Genomic DNA, 27,644 nt, shown 5'->3' with positions numbered 1-27,644 from the left:
TCTGCTCAAGAGGTAACAAACAGTTGAACTCAAAAGCAATACCTTGATACCCTCTTGCCTACAGAGCAATTTGAAACTATGGCAGTCTATTGTAATCTAAATAATGACTACTTCATATGTCTCATGCTGATCAACCTGAACAGACATTGAAAAACATATCCTAAATGCTACCAGCTCCAGTAATTACTTAGGCAAATAAAAAAGTGCATTAATATGCATGAAAGCAACAACAAACTTGAGATTCACAGAGAAAATGCTACGAGAAATTATGGTGCTTCACTCAAGAAACAAATCTTTTCCAGTGCAATTTAACATACAGCTATCCCAGGAGTTTAGGAAACCATTTGTTTGGCAGAAATCTCAATACTCCCACACTCAGTGGCTCAGTTAGCAACATCTACAACAGATTTAACACCTTCTAGAGGATGGTCTCTGACAGAGATGCATTACTGAAGTAGATAAAGTCTTACTTGAAACCACCTTCCTGAACATTTTCAAGCATAAACCTCTTTGAATCTCTGCCATCAAAGAAGATGTAACCTTTAGCAGCACCATCTCCCCCTGTCTCAAACTTCTAATGCTACTCTACAGAACACCTCACTTTTCTTCCTCTGCTCTACTTTCCATTTCACCAAGACTTGAGAAAGAATAAAATAACCATAAATCAGAACGTGAGGCCACTTTCTTATAAGCCACCAGACCTAAATATAGAGACAACCTTCCCACGGCACTTCTACGCATGTAAATTCTCAGAGTTAGGGGTACAGATATCCTGCACGCTCTCAGGTACTTCTCAGAGCAATTCTGGTCCACAGTGATGAATTCAGGAGAAAGACTCTTTTGAAGGAAGCAGATAAGCCGTATAATTGAATTTTCATAGCAGATGAAAGAAAATCTCTAAAAAGTGTGATTTTTTTTCCCCCTGCTGTTTATAATGTCCAAGATTAAGCTGGGAGCAGCATCCACTCATTCACTTCAGAGTGCTTTACTCATCCCTTAACTGATGAGCCCACTTGTAACAAGTCTGCCTGAGTCCTTATAATCTGCAGACTACAAAGACACAGTACAGTATAAAAGTGAATGTGCACAAGTCTATGGGGCCTGATGGGATGCATCACAGCCTGATGCAACTGGCTGATGAGGTTGGCAAACCACTCTCCACCGTATTTGAAAAGCCATGAAGTTGACAGTGACTGGAAAAAAGGGAAACATCATTCCTGTTTTTAAAAGGAGGGCCCAGGGAACTACAGACCCGTGAGCCTCACCTCTGGGAGAGGAATATCATGGAACAGATCCTCATGGATACAATGCTAAGGCATGTGCAAGACAAAGGGATGACCTGACACAGCCAGCACAGCTTCACTAAGGGCAAATCGAGCCTGACCACCCTGGTGGCCTTCTACAATGGAGTGATTCCAGAATCCCAGAATTCTGAAGATACGCACACAGAATAACACCTTAAAGAAACTATCTAAAAATATCTTTTCACAGATTAAAAAAACAAACAAAAAACCTAGTTGCAGTGAAATCATGTATATTGTCAATCAGAGCACATCCCTTGTATGTATAAATTAAACTCCAATGGAAAACATGAGAATGTTGTATCTGAACGTTGTATCTGAAACATACCCTGCAGAAGTAGCTGCACAACCTTTCAGCCTCCATGAAATGCAAGAAGTATTTTGGTTTAGAACTAATACAACTGGTCTAAAGTTAGAAATAGGAGATAGTACTTCAACAGAATATTAGTGTCTAGGCTAAATGTCAGGGATGATTTACAATGAACTTGTAAATTGTCCTAACTTTAAGAATTTGGAGGCTATCTGTGCTTTGGTACAACACAGACAGTTTCACACCAATAGAGAGAAATGACATCTTATCTCACCACCATTATAAATCATCATATGGTTATTAATTTATGAAGGCTTTTAAAATTTTCTCAAACACTTAACCCTCCATTTCCTTCTATAAGAAAATACACACACAGATTTACTATCAGTTATATTGTTCAAATTTCATATCATATTGTTCAAATTTCATATTATTCAATTACTCTACTACGGCCAGTGCATATTTCTGTACTGGCTGGTGCAATACAACACTAGATTACCCAGCATATTTGATGACTCAATCATGCTTGTGTCTAAGTCAGTCCAGTAGAGCCTCTGGTCCACATAATCGATGGTGAGGTCATTGGCACGCCCCACTTTGTCCACCAGAGTGATGCTGTTTGTCCCATCCATGTAGGCTCGAACGATCCTGGGTTTACCTCCCCACTCAGTCCAGTACATGTATCTGCAACGAGAAGTGCAACAAAAAGAGGGCATCAGCCAGGTATAGCTGCATGCTTTGCCTTTCTGAATTTCTTTGCAGCACTTGAAAAAACAAAATAACACACATGGTTATGTGCAGCATCACAGTCCTCCTTTTTTTTACACAAAAGCAGAATAGTATTTTTGACAATTATGAGTTTTTGACTGTAACCCATAGGACTGTGGAAGGTTTATTACCTTTTCAAAGACTCTGAAGAGACAGAACTGTGCCAAATAGCTTGTTACATACAAGAACACCCACACAAAGCTCTGAAAAACAAGGGAGTCCCTTACCCTTTGGTGGGATCCAGAGCCAGAGACCTTGGGTTGTCCAAGTCCTTCCACACAAGGACCTGCCTATACTGCCCATCCAGGCGGGCGACTTCGATGCGATTGGTTCCAGTATCTGCCCAGTAGAGGTTCTTTCCCATCCAGTCTACAGCCATTCCCTCTGGATAATCTAGCCCAAACTCAATCACATGTTCAACAGAGCTCCCATTCATGAAAGCTCGGCTTATGGTCTGGAAAACAATGGTGTAAAAATATTACAGTGCTTATGGATATCCCAGTAATAAATAAAAAAGGATAAATATCATGAAGTTTGGTGTACAAAAAGAAATTAGTACAAAAACCTCCCAGTCACTGTTACTTTTTAAACAACTAATTTCTATTACCAAAAACGACAGAGAAATTCTCAGCAGAAAAACATCTGAATTTTCAGAAAGCTAGTGGTTTCTGATGGCCAGACCAAGACATCTGAAAAGGACATGATTTTCAGAAAACAGTAGGTAGCTGCAGATTCTTCCTTAACCCCCCTTCCTCTCTTCTATTTGCCCATGAGAAGCTGTTTATAAAAATTATTTAATTCGCTGTAATGTTTTAAGTCTCAGAAACACATCTCAGTGGCATCTAAATTAAATGGTTTCTCATAATCAGTCACCCGGAGCACCTTTATCCCATCTACATTTTAGTTATGCACACTCACCAAAATAAGTCATAGGGCAAGGACTGCACACATATTAAGTCACTCCTAACAGCACTGAAATAATGCCCAGGTAAATTCCAGGACCAAATACCCATCCTTGCTTATCAACACTGAGTACTCCAGTCTGCATGACCGCCAATATTTCTGCTATTGATTTCTTAATAATTTGATACATGAATGTATCAAATTATTAAGAAATCAGTAGGAATGAATGAATGTGTAAGGGTCAGAGACATTTTATGCTTTTAAAGGTAAATGTCAAACCCTGAAATCACATCATGTAGTTTTTGAAAATGTGTCCTCCTTTAACCAGAGGCAAGTGGAGATCAGGGAAGTGGCAGTCTCTGAAGAAACGGGAGCTGACTGCAAGCTCTGAAATTATAATACTTGCTCCTAAGCAGCTAGATGTGGGGGACAAGGGGAATGAGAACCCAGAGGTGCTGGAAGATACTGGGTATGTATATGAAGATACAGTATGCTGGAAAATTCAGGAGGTAACAAACAAGTAAAATGTTTTCCAGTCCGGCACGAAGTGAGACTGAGTTCTGTGCACTGATGCAGCTGAAGTAATATGCTTTCCAGTACAAATGATTAAGATGTCCATAACTCCTGCTCTCCAGGTGCTTGTGTGAGATTTATTTAGTAACTGTGTCTACACTACACTAATTTATTACATTGGCACTCCTCCTGAAGGAATGGCATCCACGCCACAAGCAGCACTGTTAACACCGAAGCACAGCCCTCATTGGTCTTCACAGAGAGGCTACAGAAACCGCCCGAGCCCTGCAGGCTCCAAAAGTGACCTTTGCCACGTTATGGCTTGAGCACATTGGCAAGCAAACTCTGATTGCTCTTGGAAATCCTATTAAGAGTCTAAATAGAATAATTTAGTTCCAGTGAAGTGAATCTGTCATTTCCTACCATATAGTTAGCTCACTTCAAAAGGCAAAGTAACACTGATGAAGAGCTCCAGCCTCAGTTTAGCGTGCATGTGAATGCGTACCAAACATCACAGGAAATGCATTCTGGGGAACACACTGAGATAGAACTGGGGGCAGGTGAGCCCTCAACACAGTGTGGAGGAGACTGGACAAGTTCCCTGGCTTTTTCTGTGCCAAGCTGGAGCTACAGACTAACAGGAAACAGTCCAAAGTCCACTTGTCAAATGTTAATACTGAGTGCAATTGCCTTTCAAGTCAAAACTGGAAGAGGACAGAAAACTCAGGGGGCTGCTGAGCTCAATGTTTAAATCACTCTACTCTGACATAAAATCAGCTTTCCTACAACAGATACATATATGGATGCAACACATCCAGCATCCAAGACTGAGGCATTTGGTATGAGCAGACGCCACTCTGGGTTTTTATTTGAAGCAGGAAGATGCCTGTCACCCTACTGTGCACTCAGCAATGCAACTGTCTTCATCTCCAAGGGTCTCCTTGGACGCAATTCAATGACAACACTGGCAACTGCAGGACAGATCATGTAACAGAGACCTTTGTTAGATCAAAGGAACTGCTCTGTGGCTTTATAGTCAAGGAATTCACACGTCAGTAATACCTTCAAACTAACATCAGTCCAATAGATTCTGTTATCAGAGACATCAAAATCCAGAGCAGATGCTTCCTTGACTCCAGTAAGAGGAATAGCAACATCATTATTATTGGTTTCAAGGGAAATCCTATGAATTGCTGCTCTGCTTGTGAAAACTAAGAAGGCTTCAGGAATGATGCAAGTCTTCATGTCACTCAAGAGCTCAAGGCCAATGGGACAGGCACACCTGGCCTCCTGGGGTGTAAAGAAACACAGATGGCTGCAGCCTCCATTGTTCTCTGCGCATGAATTAGTTCCTTAAAAAAAATAAATAAACAAAACAACAAACCAGAACAGATATTAGTGTACTGAATTAGTTCCTTAAAAAAATCAAAAAAACAACAACTAAAACAAAACACATATTAGTGCATTGTGAAGGTAAAAGGGAAAGGGGAGCACAGGAGGCTCAGCAAAAATACAGTATAATTTTCCAAAATAAGTTAACACTGTGGGTTGTCAGCAGAGAATTTAAAAAGAAAAAAAGACACTCCAAGTGGATTCTTTCTGTCCACCCAGGATTACAAAGCTGGACCTATCCCTCCTATTGTACAAATATCATCTACAAAGAGATGTTTCTTGTCTCCCCAAAGATTAAATTCATCCACTGGAGACAGATAACTAATTAGCTACTTTTCACCAAGTACTCCATCTTTGTATCTCTTTGAAACCACCAGCTTCTACAAATGTTCAGTGATACAAAAGGGTGCGAAAAGAGCTGGATAATCGCAGTTCTTTCCCACCTGTTTAATTTAAAGCTGAGAAGATTCATTAGCAGAAGCAGTTCCAACAAGATCACCACAATCTCACACTTATTTTCTCATGTGATGGGGATGGAATATGTGGGGGAAAGTAAGGATCAACATATAAATGAGTGCCTCTCTCCATCTGCTGGAACCAAGGATTTAGGTATTTAAGACTGTTACCACACACACACACACACACACACAAAAATTCTCAAAGATCAGTCTCAACCAGGGTTCTTTTCATTTTCCCTTTCTTCGGGCATACATACTTCATACTGATGCCATTACTCCTCTGCGACTCTTCTCACTAATATTAACAGCTGACTAATGAATCTGTTTATTGCTATGCCCAAATTCCAGTGTTCCAGGTAGTTGGAAAATCTGTGGTGTACTGAAGCCAGGAGGTTCTGTGGCACACTTGCTGCACAGTGCCAGCAGAGGACCTGAAACACTGGCTGCACCTTTCAGAGATGCAGTGGAAGCACATGGAGAGCCAGCTGCTGATACTTTGCTAAGGAAAAGTTTTAGTTGTTAAGATTTAGGTACAACTGAGGTATTAAGAAGTAAAATGTAAGTGCCACATGCTTTGGGGCAACGTTGTAATGGTGAAACAGTGAAAAGCATTCTGCTAACTGAACATCAAGGGACTTTGCTCTGGAAGGGAAGAGCAGCAAGAAATAGAGCATTTCTGTGAGAATAATGATCCCTGCAGCATAGAGGAATAAAATCCTCATAAAAATTCAAAGAGTGTAGTCAAAGCTGTGGAAGATTTATGTTGCTGAAACCTGGAAGCAGCTTCTTTTGCAACCCTGTATTTTCCCAGCTTTAGAAACAATAGGTGCCATTTTCCTTTCAAACCCAACAGATCAGAGTTATTCTCATTACAAGTAATCAACAGATGCTTAATGAAAGCAAGGCCCTATAAAGACTCCTAGGACCCTGTGTTATGCTGCCCATGCTTACCAAACACTTTGGTGACACTTGTTGCCTTCAGGCCCATTAAATCTGGCAGCTGATCAATAATGATGTCTCTGCTGGCCTTGATCTTGTGAACTCTCTCGATGCTTCGTCTCTGCCAGTCAGTCCAGTAGATGTAGTCCCCCAGCAGTGTGAACCCAAATATATGTGGAAGCTTGTCTTCTAAGAGGGTTTTCCTCATTGTTCCATCAACATTTATGACCTGTGGGATGTCCAAAAAAAAAAGGCAAAAAATAATCTTCTCTTATGTGGGTCCAATTAAAATGGCATTATCAATTGTGTTTTGAACAGCTACTGCTATGCAATAACCTCTTGAAATTTGCAGCATGTCCTTTTCATGATCTGTGACTGAAATTTTAAGTAGCCTCCTCTTTGCTATTATTTGTAAAGTGTTTATTCAGACTCATACTAAACCTGTAACTTGTATGTGATTATGCTCCCTTCACCACGCGGTGCTTCTATTTTCTTGTGATTTAAGGATCTAACTTTTAACTGTCTAAGTGTTTGAGCAATATTTAATTTTTATTACAAATATGTGTAACTCTAATGTAGTGTAATATTAAACCATTAAATGCCTAAATGTGGGCAGTCAAAATCAACCATCATCACTTTTACCACAATTTAATAGAGTTGTAAGGCTCTGTTCATATATAGTAAACAGCAGAAGCACCTAAAATTAATTTAACATGGTCAATAACAATTACCACATCTTTCTAAACTAGCATGTGAATTTCAGTACATTCATGCACACACAGTAGATATCCAAATAAATTTAAAAATTAAATCTCCACTTTAAAACCTTACAATACTCCACAGATTTATGAAAACAATATGCATTTTGATTTGACTGGCCATAAATGAAAGTAATTTCCCCAAGCTGAGCCTGTTTTGTCTATGACACTAACTGCTGAGTGATCTCTCCCTGTCCTTGTCTTGATCCACAGCCTTTCATTCCATTTTCTCACCCCGTCCTGCTGGGGACTGGGGTGACAGAGCTGTTTTGGTGGGCATCTGGCATCTCACCAAAGCCAACCCACATGAGATACATGCACTGGATCTTCCAGCTGCCACCAGCCAAACAGCAGAGGTGAGCAGTCAGCTACTGCTACAGCTGCACCCACCTATGCCGTGCACGAAAATCATCGCTATAACAGATGTGAATTTGAACAGAGGCTACAATGTACACCTCTGGACTCTTTCCAGACAAAAAGCCTCCTGCTGGAGACAGTTAAAAATAACACTGGCATTCCTGCAAACTAAGTTTCAAGGGAGCTTTGTATCAGCCCATCAACTTACGATTCTTCTACTACTTGATGGAGTAGCAGAGACCAAATATTAATACCTTTTTATTTTGTTAAGCTAAATAGAGTACATCAAAAAAATAGAAAAAGCTGTATCGGTGGTTAAAAGCCAAATGGTTCTGCAATTATGTCATTACATCATGTCCAGGCAAACCCCAAATGCTCACTTATTTAGAACACTATCAGCCCCACAGGCAATACTGCAGGTTCAAAAGTTCGTCACACATACTCAGGTGCTGGAGCCAAACTGGTGCCACACTAAGTAAACAGGACACCATTTCCCTTGCAACAGTGCACAGCAGGATGAGGATGAAAATTCCACATTTCCATCTACTTTTACAGAAGCGGACAGTAGAGGTGTAATTCAAACACCAGAGCTGCTGACTAAAATGTACAAGAGAAGACTGAATTCAAGGATGCCGACACATTTATTGAAACCCATGCACATCTGTGGATGTCGCAGACAACACCAAGCTGTTGAACTTCAGGAATCTCATGAGGTTCAACAAGGCCAAGTGCAAGATGCTGCACCTGGGTCAGGCAAACCCTGGTATTGATCCAGGCTGGGGTATGATGGGATTGAAAGCAGCCCTGCAGAAGATGATGGCATGCTGGTGGGTGAAAAAATCTCCACAGGCCAGCCATGTGTGCTCACAGCCCGCAAAGTCACCCATATCCTGGTCTGGATCCAAAGCAGCATGGCCAGCAGTAGAGAGAGGTGATTCTTCCCCTCTACTCTGCTGTGGCAAGGCCCCACCTGGAGTGCTGCAGCCAGATCTGGGGTCCCAGTATAAGAAAGACTGAGAGCCAGTTCAGAGGAGGGCCACAAAAATCATCAGAGGAGGGCCACAAAAATCATCAGGAGGCTGGAAGACTTCTGCTACAAAGAAGGGCTGAGGGAGTTGGTGTTGCTCAGCCTGGGGAAGAGAAGAGAGACCTTAGTGGTGGGACTTCACTGCAGCACTCCCAAATTATAAAGCTGCTCAACATAGCAGGAATGGAGGTCCAAAATGTGGAATCAGACAGCAGTAAAATGTTTAATAGCTTATACTTTGGCTAAAAAAATGATGGAATAAATGCTTGCTGTCTCCCTCTCCCAAATATTCCTCCCAAATACTACGGGAGGAATAACTACAAATCCAAGCAGGCTTCCCTTGGATGCAGAAAGGGCAGCTCTGAGTAGGGGGATTTTTGTGAGCTGAGAGCAATCAAGCCCTCAAAGAAGTAGTTACTTCATGGCAACAAGCAGGGAATGGTAACTCCCTAGATGATCTTACAGAAGGAGCCAGGGCAAAGCTTCAACAGGGAGGCGTCACATGCAGGTCAATACAGGCACATGAGCACAGTCTTTACTTCAAATTTTGCTGTCATCCACCTTCCCAGAGACACAGCTCCACTCTAGCATATCAAACAAAACCACAAGGATTCAAAGCAAAAATGTACAAACAGGCCTCACAATATGGCCAAAAGCACAACTCCTGTCATTAATTCAGCTCTTCTCATTTCTTCAAAGGGACTGGAATAATCCCGTATGATCTTTACCCTCTCCTTTCCAAATTCAAACATCTTCTCAACTCAACAGACCACTAAAAGGCTGTGGAGATGGCACATCATGTAAACATTTACCATGTTCTTCTTCTACTGGTGATTTTGGGACTTCAAGAACCTTTATAAAGTACATGTATACAACATGGAGGGAAGACAAGAGAAGATAATAAAATACCATATTAACTCATCTTTTAATATCTGACAGCTAAGATCTGCTGACTGCAGACAAAAGGGAAGACTTTAAGGTGCAATCCTTATAATTTAGCACAAATTGACTAGAATAGGCCTTTTTCTACTCAGGGTTTTCTTTCACTCTCTGTAAGTGATAAATGGATCTCAAAGGATAAATGAAACACTAAATGTGTTGTGCTTTACACACGAAACACTGAAAGCTCCCCTTGAACAGCGTCACACACTGAAAGCCCCTGATTAGTCTCAAGACTTCAATGACAAATCTCCTAATGAGGCATTGCCAAGCTCAGCTAAAATCTGTTGTGGGCAAAGTGAAATCAACATCAAACGCCTTAATGAACTGAATTACACAAAAAACACGAGAAGATGGTAAGGTGTAATTCTTTTTTTTTTTTTAGATGCTGCTGCAATGTATGCAAAACGGTTTTACAAATATTTCTAAATATAACACTCAAAAGCTCTTGGCTCTTTGAAGAAGATTAAAGTAAAACAATGCAATTAAATTCTACACATCAGCATGATTCATGTAGTCAAGCTGTATTTCAGGTGCATCTATGAAAAAAATAGCTATTCAGCATAGATACAGGACATCTTTTGACAGAACAACAAAGAGACCTCTAAGACCTTACCCCTATATTTCAGTCACTAAGATAAAACAAAATTTATTCGATTGCTAAAGACAAAGATGTAGTCAAACAAAAATCTATTCTTGGGCTGAGATAAATCACTACATGAACAGACATAGCAGGTTGGCAACAATAAAACGAAATGACTGGCACATTCAGGAGACTTGTGTGGTGGGCTTGTAGCTCTGTCAGTCTTGCACATTTGTGGAAAGCTACTCTTCTGCTGTGAGGGTGACTGAGAACTGGAACAGGTTGCTCAAGGAGGTTGTGGAGTCTCCACCACTGGAGCTACTCAAAAGTGATCTGGTCATGGCCCCGAGCAGCCATCTCCAGCTGACCCTGCTTGAGCAGGGGCCGGAGCAGCTGAGCTCCAGAGGCCCCTTCCAACCTCAACCCTTCTCTGAATGGCTTCTAAGGATTCCCACCAGCAGACTCTGAAATGGCGCTTCAAGTGAACACACTCAGCCTTCTCTGGCTCAAGAAAGAACTTGTGAGACAGATCAGGTAGGCAGCATGGAAAAGAAAACAGGAAAGTCGTCAGGGAAAGAAAAAGACAAAGAATGACATAGAAAACTCCAACGGTTAAAGAAGCCTGCCCCGAAAAGGGAAGAGTGAAGCAGCTGTGAGCAGTTTATACCACAGTCTATATTCAGCTGAGTATAAGCCATTCATTAATATTTCCAACTGCTGAAACACAGCCACCTTTCATCAATGCTTGGGGATAAAAGCAAATACCATTTTTTTTAAATGTCTGAAGGGGCTTAATGTCAGATATGTATTGGCAGATACTGGCAATCAGAAAAGGGAATAACATTCAACCAAACAGTACCAGAACTCGTATATCAAAATGAAGAGATGGATAGAAAACAGACATATCTGGTAATTTTTCACAAGGATAGGCTAAGTCTCTCAGCAAACTGTTGCCTCAAACACTTGAGTATACTCAAGAATTTGTAAAGCAGTTCCTCATCATTGTCCATAGTTCAGTCACCCTTGACAATATTTTAGCTACTTGGTAGAAGCTGCCTCATGAACAACATTCATCAGGTTTCTACTACTACATTTCATGGATTAGTCCTACATGTACTCTTGTGGCTCTTCTTTCAGACAAGTTTTGATGATGGCATACACCTATACCATTATTTTCTGAATTCTTACATTGCTTGGTTGGTCGCAGTTCCAAACTATCACCACCCACCTACACTCAGAGCAAGCTATGAACCAAGAGAACACAGAGAATCAATCTCTACAATACTGTGAGTGCAACATCCCTGTTGAACTGTGAATTTGTTGCTTGCAGATACACGTAGTGACCCATCACCACCCTCTTCTCTCATTCTTTTCCTTTATGTCTCCTTCTAAGAGACATTCCTCATTTCTCACTGAAGAACATGTCATTTCACCTTGCTGAAGGCACAACATCACAACATACTTCTCTAGGGCTACACAGATGGGCCATATTTTTACTTATAATACAAAAACCCCTTTGAGACACTCAGCAAAGAAAATTCTTAAGAGGATAATTGAATGTCAATACTCCTTTTTTTTTTCTTTTACAATCTCCCTTCAGAATTAACTTTCCAGTCTCCCAGAGCAGTGGTAGCAAACCATCCCTGGTGCTTGGCTCTCTCTTGAAGCTGTGGTGGTGGCTTCTATGGCTGCCAGGGCAGATGTGCCAGTCCTTAGACAGGCAAAGAGAAGCAGGTGGTGTGAAATACCAAATTATAGCCATTGGTAAAAGAGCCCACACTCAAACATTTTTCTGACAGTCTTACAAACAAAATTCTCTACTATCCAGCAATGTCAGCTTCTTGACAGAATACTCTAAAACTTTGCTCCAAAGGCAATGACTCCAACATATTTTCTTTATCACTTTGTTCTGTCTCATTCAAAATGAAATCTACACTTATAAATTCATGCAAGACAGCTAAGTAGTGACTTGTTAATAACCCATAAACCAACTCAACCACCTACAAAGATGACAAATGCAACAGAATATAAATCTACAGGATAAAAAGTGGGAGTTTATGGTGATCCACCACTTTCTTTGGGAATAATATAAACAGAACATATTCTTATCCTTATCCTCACATGGTGCTCATTTTATCACCATGTGAAGCAGTTATTTATTTGCAGTGTTGATCTGTTCGTATTTTTCCATACCAAAATCACGATCACACCTACCATTCTCTAAGGACTTCACAACATTTTTTCAGTTCCACAGAGAGTATTGCATTTTCAGACAGACCTTCCAAAATACAAGCACATGAAATAGGCTCTAACAGACAGTGATAGATGGATGAATTTTTTCTTGTTGGAAAGGCTGTGTTAACATGATTGTGATTTTGAACCTGCTTATGTTTTATAAGCCTCTTCTAGGAGTAGCTAATGTTCTCCATGATTTACATCAGCCTGGCATTTCCAGAACTTTTTTCTGCTTACAGGATATCAGAGGATTAAGGGTGCAGCTGGTCAATTCTGTAACTTACCTCTGCTAAGCAGGAGCACAATCACATACTTCAAAACTACTTAAAAGGGGGAAAAGTTAAACACAAAAATAATTTATGGCAACTGGTGGCTAGACCCTAAAGCATGCAGAAACTACTGAATTAGTATTCCAGTTTTATTTCTAGGTAGAAGTTGGTTATTTAATGCACCTGAGGGAAATTTTACCTTCTGTAAATACTTTTTCATTCTCAAATTCTGACCACTGTGAGTTTAAAGGCACATATAACAACTCTGAAATTTAGCTAACACCCATTATGAAAACAACATGCCTTTCCAACTTCTAGATAACCAGTCTGGGAAAGGTGGAGAGGAATTTAAACTTTTTACAGGAATATTTTTAAAATTCATGTATCTTAATTTTTCCCCACTTCTCTCATGATTTCCCAATACTTCTAAGGGACTGGAATAATCATGTAAGATCTTCTCTCCTTTCCAAATTCAAACATTTTCTCAACTCAATAGACCACTAGAAGTCTGTGGAAATAGCACATCGTGTAAATATTTACCATGTTGTTCTTCTGCTAGTGATATTGGGACTGCAAGAACCTTTATAATGTATATGGACGACATGAAGGAAAGACATTAAAAGAAAAGCAATGATATTGATATGAAAAAAAAATTGTGCTAAACTTTTGAGTCCAAAAAACAAATCAGCAATTTCAGCAGCCAACTGGAATTTCTTAAAAAGTCAAAAGGAAGCCAAAAACAGCAGCTACAATAGATCTTGGTGTAGAAAGTGGCACCAATACTGGTCAATCTTTCCAAAGAAAAAACCTGCCTCCTGTCCAATGTTACCACACTTAACATTAACTTGTAACAAAATATAAAGTAAGACAAATGTAGTATGTACTACTGCTATTTTAATCCTTTTTGTTTCCTTATCCAAAAACATGTGGAATTTAGTGTTTTTTTCAAAAATAATCTTTTATGTCACAGACAATGAGAAGTTCCCGAACAATTGATTGAGAAACACTGCTCGAGTCATGCCCCCCTCCCAAGGCCTGACAATGCAAGGTCTCCTGCAGTCAGCCTCTGTCCACAGAGATTCAGCTCCTGGTGTTTTGTCCAGCACAGTGGGATCTCTTGCTCAGAACTCAACTTCTTAGCATGGCCCTGGAGAATCATAACAGACCCTTTTTCTCAGCCTCACCACAGTGCAATTACCCGAAGTCACTTGTAGCTCTTCACACCCTCTTCATACCGTGCTAGGCACGTACAGTGCTTCAAAGAGCTCAGCAATGAACCCCTCATGCTCTAAGTCGCCACAAGTGTCATGCACAGAAATTCCACTGGAAGCCAAAGGTTAAAGAATAGACCCTAGATTAGCTGACATGTCCATTTATGGCACCAAACGTGGAAGAATGGATGCTTTTATCCTCATGTAACAACCTATCGGCCAGGCCTCCTGTACCTTCCTTTGTTATTCCTCAGAAGCTGAATCAAAGTTCTCTCATTAAAAAATTCTGTTGAGGGAGGCATGAAATATTAATCCAATACAAACACAACCAAAGGCAGTGGGCATGCAATGCCATCTTGGAGGGAGGCAGTATGGGACTCCTGTATGCATTTACAAACATTCATTCCATTCCTCATCTCATGAAGCTTCCTGGCACAAGTAAACAACAAATGCTAATGATTTCCTTCTATTTGTACCACTTATAAAAACTATATCACAATAGACTAATCCAGTCAATCCAGTCTTACATACCACCATGTAGGGTGCATGTCAACGAAGCAGAAGTAAAAGCCATGCACAGAAACCCAAACCAGGTTGTCCACAGTCAGCTGGAGTACCTACAGCTGCACAGAGGCCAGGCTAACCCTGTGCTAACACAACTTCAATCCCACCTCCTGCAGAACTAGCCCAGGTGCCTCTGACACACACAAGCCCTCTGACAGCAAAAATGCATCTCCCAAAAGAACAGATAATGCCAAGGCGTCCTGACTTGATAAGAGCCTGGACTCCACTGTCACTTGGGATATGCAACACTATCAATCGTATCTATTTGAGACACTATTAATATAAGTAAGTTCTGCAAAGTGGCATTCAGAGAGTTTATGGAAAAAATGTCCTTAACAGATGATCTCCAGTCCCTGCAAATGGTTAAAAAGACAAAACATTTAAGTTATAGCCAGCACAATCTTGATCTATTTTCAAAAGAAAGCTACCTTCCTTATTGCCAAGCCTGGCAGGATAGACCCTTAGAGGATGTTCTGAAGCTCAACCCACAAGGGTCCGTACAGGAAACCAAGTCCTGCACAGCTGAAGGTCCTGTCTGTGATGACTGTGGTACAGAATGTGTTCTGTGCTGTCACACAGGGAGGGTGCCACTGCTCCTGCAGCCAAAACACACCAGTCTCTGGTGGGTAAATGTAACACAGGAAGATGCTCCATTACATTGCTCTCTCTTCATCAGCCCATCACATGAATTACCCAGAATGTTACATTTTTCATGCAGCTGTCACAGTTGTATAATCTAACTGACCCACCCTGAGGTGGGTTCTTGAACTCCCTGAGGCTCCTGACAGTAAATCCAAGTAAGGTTGTTCATGAAGAGCTTCCCAGATCAAACCAACAGAAACAGTGGAGTCAAAAGTTTAGTTGAAATTTAGGATGTCCTTTTAGCTTACAAGACAAATTTTTGGGGCATGATTCCCTGCATCCCTACGAAAGTAAATAAAAGAGGTGTGGTTAGTCTCTACTGGTAAGAGAAGAGCAGACATGCACAACGTCTTCAGGCAGTCAGCTACAGGCAATTGCAACTTGCAAGCTGCTTCTCTGCCTTTATCAGGCTGGTCCAAGGTCACACTTAAGAGTTCTACTCCAAAAGAACAGTACCTAAGAGTCCTTCTAGTTGAAGTTGAGCAGTTAACTCAGGTATCAAGAAGATGATTTGGTTTTACAGCTCGAATATTGGATAAAGAGAGATCCCAGTGTGTACCCTCAAGTAAGTCATGCCACCTCTCCAAACATTATTTCTATGTATGCATGAAACAGATATATTTTTTTCCTCTTTTCTGAACCTTGTCTTGTCTGTTCAAACTGCTTCTCAATACCAAAGAAAAGAGACAAAATAACACATCTTTCAGAGCACAGTTTGGAATTTGCAGGCAGTGCTGCTCAGTCCAGTTCAAGCAGATGCCACTCCACCTCCAGCCCCTCACTCCCCTGCTCACACTGACACCTCCTTGCCATGCCAGCACAACTACTTGTGTGGCAGCAAATGTATCAGACTGAGAAATCTAAACCTTTTTGGCTGGTTGTTTTTCAGAGGGATCAGTTCCCTGCTCTGTTTTTCCATATGGCTGCACAGACTGTTATGGCCAGGGCAGGAGCACACTATGAGACAGGAAGGGCCGGGACTGCCTTCACGTACTGATGTGAAGAACTTGTGTAACAATAAAACAGTAAATAATTGACGACTAACAGGTTACATAGTTGACAACCTTACCTTGGAGGGCTGACATTAAATTGGAAACAAATCATAAAGCTTGTGCTCTCTTAATCCTATGCAAAGGCCCCAAAAGCTCATATTTAATGTGAAACCAACATTATCTGACAACACTTAATCCCAGATAAAAGGGGCAAAACACAACCTGTGCACACGACAGTCACCCACGGGGTATGTCTGCAAAGCCACACAGTGAAAACTGACCCAGCACCAATCTCACCTGTAATCTGCCAACTAATGACTTTCTCTCTGAATAACTGAAGTCCAAAATGTCACACTTGCTCTCACATTATTTGTTATGCATGAAAGGTGAGGACCCTAATAACAGGAAAAAGAGCACAGCTTTTTCACCCTGAACTTGAAGAGGAGGCAATGATTCAACCTTCTTACCTTTCAAGATTTGTCTTTCTGCCCTGTATTCCCGATTGTGCAAACACTGGACTAGGGTAAAACCTCATCTTACCAGAAACTGCAACATGATGCTTCCAAGTCTAAAAGACTTCAGCAGAAAACCAGGATTCAGTTTTAAAGATGTGGGGATGGGAAATCTACATTTTAAAAATAATTAACTAATGGCACTATTTCTCTCCCTGAAGGGCAGCACAACTGAAAACCTGCTACTACAGGAGACTGGATTTACAAGAGAAGGACAATGAAACATCAGTAACTACATTTTCACTGTTTTGGATTGGAGGGCTCGTTTTTTCAAGGATATTTATTTCCAAAGGAGCTCTTTCTGTAGGTAACAAGCAGCTGCTCCCATGGCAGCTCAGGCAAGAGTGATGGAGTAGTAGATGAAAAAAATAAGGGAATTTGGTCTGAGCCACAAACACACTCTCTCTAACAATGTATTTTAATGTAGGTAAAGGCAGAAATGCTGATGACTCAACTTGTATCTCCCAGGCACCCAAAGTATATGGATCAGTTGTTGCCCTGCCATGTCAAAGGAAAGCCTCTGAGCTTAAAAATAATTGAAAGATGAAATATCTAAATATCTAAATAGCATATGTACACCCAGCTTCTCTTCTTCTATAGACACCTGGTTTGGTTCACTGTTGGAGTTAGAAATCAGGAGCAGATGGACTTTGGCCTCAGCCCACATGCCCTTTTAAAGTTCTAAGTCAGTAACTTAATAGAAAGGAACAAGAAGTAAAGTTGACTTAGGAAAAAAGGCTACAAATGATCATCTGATGAAAATATTTCCTACCTCCTGATACTAATTAGGAGGGGAAGAATCTCCAAATCGGAATCCTCAATGCCCCTGAGGTCAAATATGATTTTAGCAGTACTCAGGCTCTTAAAGGAAGGAGAGGCATCACAGGAGATCCCCAGCAACACCACTGCTCCTTGCTGAGGGCTTACAAATGCCTCCTCAAACAATACAACTCTCAAGTGCAAGAGAGAGCTCGAACTGATTCATGCCAACCCAGATCTGTGTCCCACATTAACAGCAGACAGAGTTTGTATCTAGAATGGACATGACATTTCTGGTTCATAACACATTCAACAGACAGAGAAATAAGAGGTGAAAAGGCCAAGCCAATGCTGTCCAATACTCCAGGGTTTGAAGGGACTCCACCAAATACGATATCCATATGCAGCAGTGAGCACAACAGCATCCAGCCTGGATGCAACTTTCATCTGTTAAAGTAACACAAAATCATAGAATGTTAAGGGTTGGAACATAAAGACATAACCCTACCACTGCAGTTGTTCATGTCATTATCTTAAGGAATATATGGCATAACACTGCTGCTGCTTTTTTTTTTTAAGCAGTATAAAATCACATACTCTAAATGAAACAAAACTATCTGCACCCATGTTATCAGTCAACTTTTCAATACTTGTACAGAAAGTTTTCAATTAATCAGAAACACATGCTTAAGCTTTATTTAAAACTGATGGACCTTCTGACAACAGTAAAAAAGCTTTGAGGAACCACTGCTAAGCTGCCTATAAGAACACACAAAAAATTCTAAAATTCTGCATGAAATTCCTGAAATCCTGAACTAAGGCTTAAACAAAAAAAAGAAAATACAAAACAAAACCCAAAACCCCCCTAAATCCCCCCCCAAAAACCAAGAAGTTCATCTCAGCAACACAGAATGAAGGTAATGCAAAGTTTTTTGTCATTTCTTAAGGAATTAGAGACAAGTCTATTCTCAGCTTAGAATGGCAGAAATGAAAGATGTTGCAAGGGTATTCACAGAAGCCTCCTCAGCAGTCATATACCCAATATTAGAAATCACATTTTACTGGAAAATTAGTTTAAAAGATGTTTCTGTGAAAACAGTTACATAATCAAAGAATGTTTCCTGAAAATACTTTTGTGTAAAAAGAAAAAGGAATCTTAGCATTTTTCAGCCAAGAAAAACTGAAGTATGGTAATTCAAACAGTATTATTTCTTCCCAAGTTAGTACCTCTAGAAATGCATATGAAGACTTCCAGCTCTCTTTGCTTGCCTCTTGAAGGGGTATGTGAACACAAGAAACTGGTTCTCCTGGATCTTATTGTTACCACCGCAACACTATTTGACATGCCTAGGAAAAAGTTCTTACATTTGATTCTCCTCTTGCTTTGGATTGAAAGCTACCAAAGCCAGAGTTGTTCCACAGGTATCTAGAAGAAGTGTTAAGTCTTCTTTTCCCCAGGTGGATGCTTGGCTCCACTTGAGAAGACTGAAGCCAGCAGTAAAGGTTTAAGATGCTCGTTTGCCTCTCTTAACACAGCTGAGGTTATAAATTTATTACACAATAACTCAGCAACTCCATGAGCATTTTCAGCCAGTTCAAGAGTCAGTTCAAGAACCTTTCCTACCCATCAAACTTTGCAGCTCGTTCTCATTTCCTCCTCTGCCAGCACATGCCTTTCTGTGGATGTACAGCCAGACAGACTAAGAATTTGATTCAGTCTAAGACCTGAAACTTGTCCTGTCCTCTCTCAGCTACAGTGCTGTGTGAATAAAATCCAGATTAAGCAAGGCAACCTAAGACTGAGCCACTTTGAAACACAGGAGCAGCACATTCTTCTCTTGCATTCCAGTTTCAGACTTTCAAAATAATTGAAAGGTGGAAACTGCTTAAAATGACAGAAATATGGTAAAGAACTACGTCTACTGGCCATTCATTTATTTTTGTGGGTGTAATGCACACTACATCTTACAAATACAGGTCACTTGATTACCCTCAAGCAAAGCATTCCTGCAGAACTTGAGGCCCACATAACACCACTTTTTCATTTAGCCTTTTCTGTGGCAAGGTCAGTGACTATCTACACAGACTGTACCAAAATATCCCGCACGGAGGGAGGCACAATGCCAAGGCACCTGCACATGCTGGGTGCCACCCAGCTGGAAAGCAGCTCGGCAGAGAAGGGTCTGGGGGCCCTGGTGGAGACCCAGCTGAGTGTGTGCCCTTGTGCACGGAAGGTGCAGGTAACCTGGGCTGCATCAGCAGGAGTGCTGCCAGCAGGCCAAGGGAGGCAATCCTCCTCTGCTCAGCAGGAAGAGGTTTCCCCTGGAGTAAAGTGTGTGTGTCCAGTTCCATGCTCGTCAGCACAAAAAGATGGGGATGTACTGGTGTGAGTGCTGCAAAAGGCTACAAAGATGATTAACATCTTTCTTATGAAAAAAAAAGCTGAAGGAGATGTGTCTGTTTAGCCTGGAGAAGGATCAAGGGGAGATCTCATGAACGTATGTAAATACCTGCAGGAAAGGAATAAAAAATGCAGAGCCACAGCACTTTTCAGTAGCACCCAGTGACATCACCAACAGCAATGAACTCAGACTCAAACCCAGTGACACCCTCTGAACATCAGGAAATCCCTTTTTCCCTGTGAGACTGACCAAGCCACAGCACAGGTTGCCCAGGAGGCTGTGGAGCCTCCATCCTTGGAGATACTCAGAAGTTTTGTGGTCTGGGCAACCAGTCCTAGGTGACCCTGCTTGAGCGGGGGGGCTGGACATGACCTCCAGAGGGTCCTTCCTGCATCAGCCATTCTGGGATTCTGTGTGACTGCTGTTTAATAAAGCCCTTTTAAACTAAAAAACAAGGAGATGAGTGCTTCCCACCTCCACTATTTGCACTCAACTTGTACTCTGAAAATCCCCTCACGTTGTGGTCTCCAGCACATATGGAATCCATTGTGAACAGACAATCTGCCAGCTCTGAAAAGAGCAACGCTGTTGCTTATGTTTTATAACATAAAACAAGAAACTTCAACCCTGGTTTTGGCACAATTATGTTAGTAAGTCTCAAACATAACCATAAGAGAAAAAAAAAAGCTTTTTTTTTTTTTTAAAGATTGATATAATTAGATTAAGGGAAAAAAGCTACACTGTGGCAAGTTACAAAACTGTTAATTTCTTTTCCAGATTAAAATAAAAGTACTTCAGAATTTAGCTTTACAGGGTAAAGTTAGGTTTCAGATATATTTCCAATCGCTGTTTAAAACTTATGTATAATTAACAATGTAAAATTTCTGTCTGGTTTTGCTTTCTAGAGGTAATTACCACCCCCCTAGAGGAAAGTCTCCCATATGTAGCCTAAACCTGCATCTTTCCAGATAGTCTTTGTAAGCATATTCCGAAGTAAAAATAGGTGACAACCCACTCCTGAAATATTGTTTCTCTTCATAGCCCCACACCTTTTCATACACTTGATGAAATATTTAGTAATAGAAGAGGAAGAGCATCTGCAGTATCTGTGATGACAGATTACAGAAGACTTTTTGTCATATCTATGTGTTTTCATTCAATTAAAAAACCTCACTGTAACACATTTGGAAGTTCTGAGGAATTGTTGTATTTGGGCAAACCTGCATGCCACGTGTCAGACCGGCAGGAGACTTTACACCAAGGATGTCCTGGATCTAAAAGTTATTTTGACATAGTAATGAAAAAACCTCTTGGCAACAACAGACTGTTACCAAAGAGAAAAACAAATATATTTCTCTCACTCAGTACTACATGGGTTCAGGAAACTCTTGTGATCATAGATTGAGACATGGGTATCAGACCCAGCTTTTGATATACCAAGAGAACACACTACTAGTTAACAAATACTTCTCAGATACATTATTATCCTCTTATTCTACATTAACTTTAGGAAAGTGCATGCTTTAAATTTGTTCTTCCTAGAGCTTGTGGTTAATGAAAGCAAATGACTTAGCTGCCTTGTCATTTGAATTATTGAAGAAGCACAAGACAGGGACAGGGGAGCGCTTCCTAACCAAAGGCCACGGTTTCCGTGGCTCCCAGAGCCCTGCTCATGGCACTGCTGATTTCCCCCAGTGTCAGCAGGCTCGTGCACCTCCTCTAAGCATACACACGTGGACAATGCAAAAATGCTTCTCCCCTAAGAGGTTACTTTTTACAGTGGAATAAACAACAACAAAAAAAGAAGTGTAACATCTGATTTTGGTGTTGCAGTCACTGTCTTTTCTTTGTGAACAGTACTAAGTATTCAAACACCCTTTTTTGGCTGTGTGGTCAAGATGCAGTCTACCTCAACATACCACAGCTAATATTCCACTCACTCCTCCAGCCAACTTTAAAACAAAGCAGCTCATAAAAAGGCTAGACAGTCTGTTTTAACTACCTTCTGTCTTTTCATTTAAGAAGTCTGCTGCAAAAGCACAGCAGATACTCAGAATGAGACACTGTGCTGCATTCACAGCTCATGAGTATAAACCATTCCCTCCAGCCTCTTACTCAAGGGTCAAGTCCAGCTCTAGAGAACCATGGCTGAGGTGTGTGTCTTGGTAAACGTCCCACCTGCAGGGGTCTAGATATTAAGCTCCCAATACCAGTTAGAACATGACTGGGCTGTGGAGATACCCCCTCTACCCTTTACCTCAGACCTCTGCCAACCCTGCATGGTACTTAAGTAATTTCTTATTTAGCAACCTGAGTAACTGCCAGTGTTTTTTATATTCATGATAATCTCCACCAAGTTTTCAGGCCTGCAAATGAACACAAATATCCAACTTCTTTTCTAAAGTTAGATTTAGACTTTGGCTCAAAGGGCAGGGCCCTCACACTTGTGAAGCATTCTACTCCTGTTCCAAAAAGGGCTCAGCATTCCTGCTTTAGCTCCAGCTATCCTTTTAATCTCATACCTTGCACAGCACTCCTGGCTTTACAGCTGCTGGCCCACTCACTGGAAAGCACAGAATGAAAGGGTGTGTTTCAGGGACGAGACTTGCCTCATCAAAAACCTGGTCCTTGGATGTCCACCTGCACACCTGGTTTATAGTCCGCTCATGTTTTATTTTTATTTCTTTATAATTTGGTGAAAGTCATTAATTTCTATACATCAATTCATCCGTTTCCCTTATGCAGCATCTCCCAGTGCCTTCCCCACTGCAGATGGAACAATGCCAATGGGGAGCTGCAAGCCAAAGACCACCCAAGAGACTTCTACTCTGACACAGACTGAAAAACCAGCACTCTTTCAACTGTAATTCCAATCACCTGGAGAGAGGAAGCAGACTTGTACATTCAGAAACAAACAATCTGGGGGTAGGCACAGGGCAATGGCGACCAGGGATTCAGTTCCAGAAAACAGAAAATACCTTGCACTGCAGCTGCTCTGTGTCCCAGTGTGTTCTTCCCCACAGAGCAGAGAATTCCCAAAGTAGCTGTGAAGCATCAATAGCTCCTGGGTAGTTCACTGCCACTGTCAGCACTGTAGATGCACACTTTTTCTTTGTGCAGATCTGGACTTAAATACAAAGTTTTGCTGTTTTTAGACTCTATTCGAACATGGCAAGTTGTGGTCACTGGTCAGAAACAGCTCAAGATGGGACCTGGATGGTTTGCAGTATCTGAGAGGGACCAGTGATACGTGCTTCTTGTTTTGGGGAGAAAGGAAGAGCTTTTTGCCAGATTACTGCATGCAACACCCAGTCTGAACTGTGGGATCTGACAGTGCTCATCTTGACTGCCGAGGGTCACAAGATCTTTCTTCTCTTCATCAAGTCACTGCTGATATGACCACGATCCACATTACACTTTCAACCAGAGTAAAGATGAATTTGGTAGGGAACTTTTGTCGCAGCAGAGCTCAAGGCAAAGGAGCAAAGCAGAACCAGGGCAAAACAGATTCAGCAGAACAGATGCAAAAGTGGCCAACAAAAAAGTGGCCTACTGGTCTGGTTTGGGCAGAGCAGAATGCAGCTGGAACACAACCAACATTAAATACTTATTAAAAAATAAGCAATCAAGAGCTGAATCACTAATTTCACCTGCTGTGTTAACACTCATTTTCCACAAATGCCTCCCTCCTGATTCTACAAACTTCTGGAGACTCACAAACGTTCTCTTTTACTCTGTGAGGAAGAAGTAGGATGACTTTGTCCTTTGTTCCTGCTACTGGCCACCTGCAAGATTGAACTAGTCTCTTCATTTCAGTGCTTGTGTGTCTTCCTCTCCCCTTTTGTTTTGTCTATTTAGCTATTTAGCTTTGGGGCTTTGTGGGTGGCTGTTTGTGTTTTGTGCTAGGTTTGTGGTTTTTTGAGGTTGTTTTTGCTGGTTTTAGATTTTTTTTTGGTGGGGGAGAATGTGTTGTAATTTTTATTTGGCACTTTACTTTTATCTTCAGCTCTTGGGAGACAGTGGCTGGGATGGAAATTTGGCCTACATTGAAATATAAATGTTTTAAGTACTCTGGGTTTCAGAGAAATTCCAAAAATGTAACATGAATCCCTGAAAGGCTTCAAAGATAAGAGCAAAAAGCAAGCTACAAAAAGTCATTTTAAGTCCCCACTTTTAAGCAGATCTTCAGGAAGAAGAGCTGTTACACGCATGAGCTGCACTGCCTGGGGCAATGGGACAAACCCTGGGTCTGTGTTTAGTAACACTGGAACACCCACACACTGTGTTTTCAGGCCGTGACTGGCACCAGGAATCCAAATTTTTAAAAAAGCCTTCAATTTCTCCCTGTCATGAAGTTTCTCATAAAAACACACCTTGAGCAAGGGCCGAGAGGTTTCAGGACCTGGCTATATGCATGCCTGTGCCTATGTATCCACACATATATATATTTCTTTGTGTGTGCATGTATGTGCACGTGCGTGTTTCTAATATGTTTGCAGAAATCCCGTTTCCTGTTGGAAGACTCAAAGACACGAACAACCCACCCATGGACAAATCAGTTTCATATTCTTTACTTCTCAAGCCAAATTTCCCTGGTGATATATAATGAGATTTTACATTCTTTGTGCTTCATTGACTAATTAGATCAATGCAGGCTACTCCCCCTGTCCCTCCTTTTTGTAGTAGGGACTTTCATCGCCTGTAGCTACACAAGTGTGGTTGCTTTTGCCAAATACTTGGAGATACTGCTAATGGCTTCATTTGAACTCTGCATTGCTGCATATTAGTATGGAGGAGGGTGGGTTGTGTATTTTAATCCATACTGTGATTGCTTTGATGTTGTTTGTAATGAGGAATATGGGTTTATTTATACATATCAGAGCTGTTATAGGAATTTGTGCTTCCCAAAGGATTAGATTTCCACTATCAAACAAAACAGAGTGTATACTTAGAAGAAGGGGGAGGCTAACTAGAGGTCAATTTTCCACTGACAAACTACAGTGCTTAGCCTCTCAGTTCTTTCCATCCATGGATCCAAACACTTTGTACAGAAAGCTATCAGTTACCCCCACGTTGCATGCAAGAAAACAGTCAGGACACCACCACACGCTGCTGTAGTTGACATGGATGGTTGATGCAGCATTAGTGAAGTCACAGGAGCCACTGCTGCCCCAGACTGACACTCCACACACACATTTTTAAAAAAACCACACAGGAACTACCAAAAATAAGGATATAAGTTTTACATCCTTGACAGACAGTGGATAAGAGGGTAGAAAGGATGAAGTTGAAGGGAAGGGTTGGCTGAACATGTTTTTAAAGGAATACAAAAAATTAAGCAAAGGAATATGTATGGTTCCTGTTACTCCTTATTTCAAATGCTGAGACCACAAAACTACAGCACTACTATTTTCTCCCTTCAGCAGCCCAAAGTCAATGTACAAATTACTGCAATTATTTAATCTTGAAATTAGGCATTTATGCCAGAGGTAAAAATGAAACTGCATCTCCACAATATAGAAAAACAATATCTCACTGCTAATCTCCAGGGTCAAGTACTTAGTACCCAAGACAGAGATAACAGTTCTGAGAAATAAAAACAAACTCACCATTAAATGAAGTTTCTGACACAGTTCACTCCATGTAAATTTAAGCCTAACTATGTACCAGGTCTTACTGTACAAAAGCTTGGAAAATGAATCTATCTTGCTAAACTGAGGCTTGCTTCCCAGCTGCAGGGACTTTTATCATTTCAGCTTCACAAATTCCTCTTAGTGTCATTTAAACATTTACTTTTAACATGAGAATCTTTTAAAATTATAGTGCCTGCCACTTACTAGGGGAGAAGACCTTTTCAGAATACTTTGTGGCCTCTAGAGCCTCCTTTTCAGAACAGATCTGCTTGGGGTATAGCTTTGTCTCCTCATATTTATTCAATACTAAGTTTTGACCAGTTTAGTTACTTATAATATTCTAGTGGAAAGAAATTATGAGGGTGAAAGTAGAAGGAAGAGAGAGCAATGGTGTGACAACACTCCAGGTCTGGTAGAAAAGGCACTTTTACAGACCTCTCAGCACCACAGTCAGATACACTGCAGAACTGTGGAAGGAAGAGGGCTCACAGACAACACATGGAGAACTTGGATGCCTCTGGGTGCCAGAACTCTGTACTCACAGGTGGTGTGAGAAAGCTGGCCTCTTCCTCTGACCCAGTGAGCAGTACACACCCTATAGTCACTCGCAAAGAAAGCTCCTGCAACTGCTCATTTATTCAGGGAACGCAAACACCATCTGAGTAAAACCTCACAGCACTGCTGGGTGACAAGACTCAACAGAATCACTCTCCCATGACCCAAGTGACCATGGTGAAGTGGCACAGCACCTCTCTGGAGCAGAGGGTAAGGACAGACAGACACCCTCCAGTCCTCTGGCACTGTGTGCCTGGCACTGTGACAGCCCCAGCTGAACACATCGGGTTTTACCTGCTACAGAAAATGGTTTAAGGCCACGTCTGAGCCTCAGTTCCCAGCTCACTGGCAGCAAGGATGACAAGCCAGGTCACAGGGATGCTGCAGAGAACCCTATGTGTCAGCAGAGTTACAGCCTCATGGAGAACTTCTTCCCCTGGTTTTATTAAACAAGGCTGAAATAAAGAGCACCAAAACAGACCAAAACAATGGAATTTTTATCCCTAGATATCCAGTTGAGTTAAGAGAATAGCATTTTTAACAAGCATTCTACACATCTCTTGGAAATGGGGGTTTTGAGCATGAGGACATGGGAGGAGGCAGCCACTGTGACTACAAAAATATCAGTTTCCTGTTTAAATCTGGGACTGTATTTAGACTTGATGGCTTATCGTATGAGAAGTTTCTCTGGATATAGGGAAGGTTGGTTTGTTTGTTTATATTAAGGATAACACAGTTTCCTGACTAGGATGACAGTGTTTACATTTCCCAATTTCATGTCAATTATGAGTAAAAAAAAAAATGAGCTAATTTACTCAAAGACTATCTGTGGTGAATTTGTTCAGTACATCCAACCTCGATTCTTTTTATAAAAGAATTGGCCATTTCCACACAAAAAATATTTCAAATTTTGTGAATGCTTGGACTATGCAGCTGCTATGCAGTGAACTATTAGATACTTAGAGGAAATTCCTCTCAAAAAGGAAGCTAAAGCTGGTTTGATCACAGATACGAGACTCCCCATGACTTTCCACTGCCTGTATTTTAATGTCTATGTCAGAGTTCCAACTCTATACTCAACACGTGAGACTCTTCTTTACCCCATGACCATGAACAGCTGGCACTGCCTACTCCACTGGTTCCCTAAGGAGCTGTCAAAAGAAACTACAACGTGGACACAGAAGTAATTGCAAAAAGCTCGGGTGAAATCTTCAACTCACTTATTTGGAGAGATACCAGGGTGAGAAGCTGACAAGCAAGATGCTTTTAGCTTGTCTAGTACTCACCTCTCCAAAGCAGAAAATACCTGAGAACTTATGGAAATGAACGTCATTTCACTCTTTGCTGGGCTGTCTAATGGAGAAGTCATGTCAATTTACTTTAAATCACCAAGGCTGAAAAAGACAGCAGTTCTCAAGTTGATTCACCAACGGATTTCTTGTTCAAGAACTCAAAGATGAGCATGGACCCGGATGTTACTGGAATAAACTGAGTCTCATGTGCTGACATAAACCTGTCAGAGGTTAACAGTGTACAGATGCAAAGGGCCTCTTCATCCTCTCCCACAAATGCTTGTTTTGGCACAAAAGAATGTGCATTTGAACCAAGTTTAATCTGGAGAA

General features: G+C 41.1%; 1 protein-coding gene across 2 annotated transcripts in view; it reads right to left on the bottom strand.

Annotated features, from left to right (window-relative positions):
• Window positions 1–27,644, bottom strand: part of LRP5 (LDL receptor related protein 5) — a 145,413-nt gene that overhangs the window by 26,340 nt on the left and 91,429 nt on the right. For both annotated transcript variants that reach the window (XM_063398289.1, XM_063398290.1), the window contains exons 8-11: window positions 6,597–6,813; window positions 4,858–5,147; window positions 2,607–2,833; window positions 2,111–2,295 (exon numbers count right to left, since the gene is read on the bottom strand). In XM_063398289.1, the coding sequence (XP_063254359.1) occupies window positions 2,111–2,295; window positions 2,607–2,833; window positions 4,858–5,147; window positions 6,597–6,813 (919 nt within the window). The remainder of the gene's footprint in view (window positions 1–2,110; window positions 2,296–2,606; window positions 2,834–4,857; window positions 5,148–6,596; window positions 6,814–27,644) is intronic.

This window comes from Prinia subflava, chromosome 5, assembly GCF_021018805.1.
Source record: "Prinia subflava isolate CZ2003 ecotype Zambia chromosome 5, Cam_Psub_1.2, whole genome shotgun sequence".
Lineage (NCBI taxonomy): Eukaryota > Metazoa > Chordata > Aves > Passeriformes > Cisticolidae > Prinia > Prinia subflava.
Note: the sequence above shows the minus strand (reverse complement) of the source record. Positions and strands in the feature narration are given on the sequence as shown.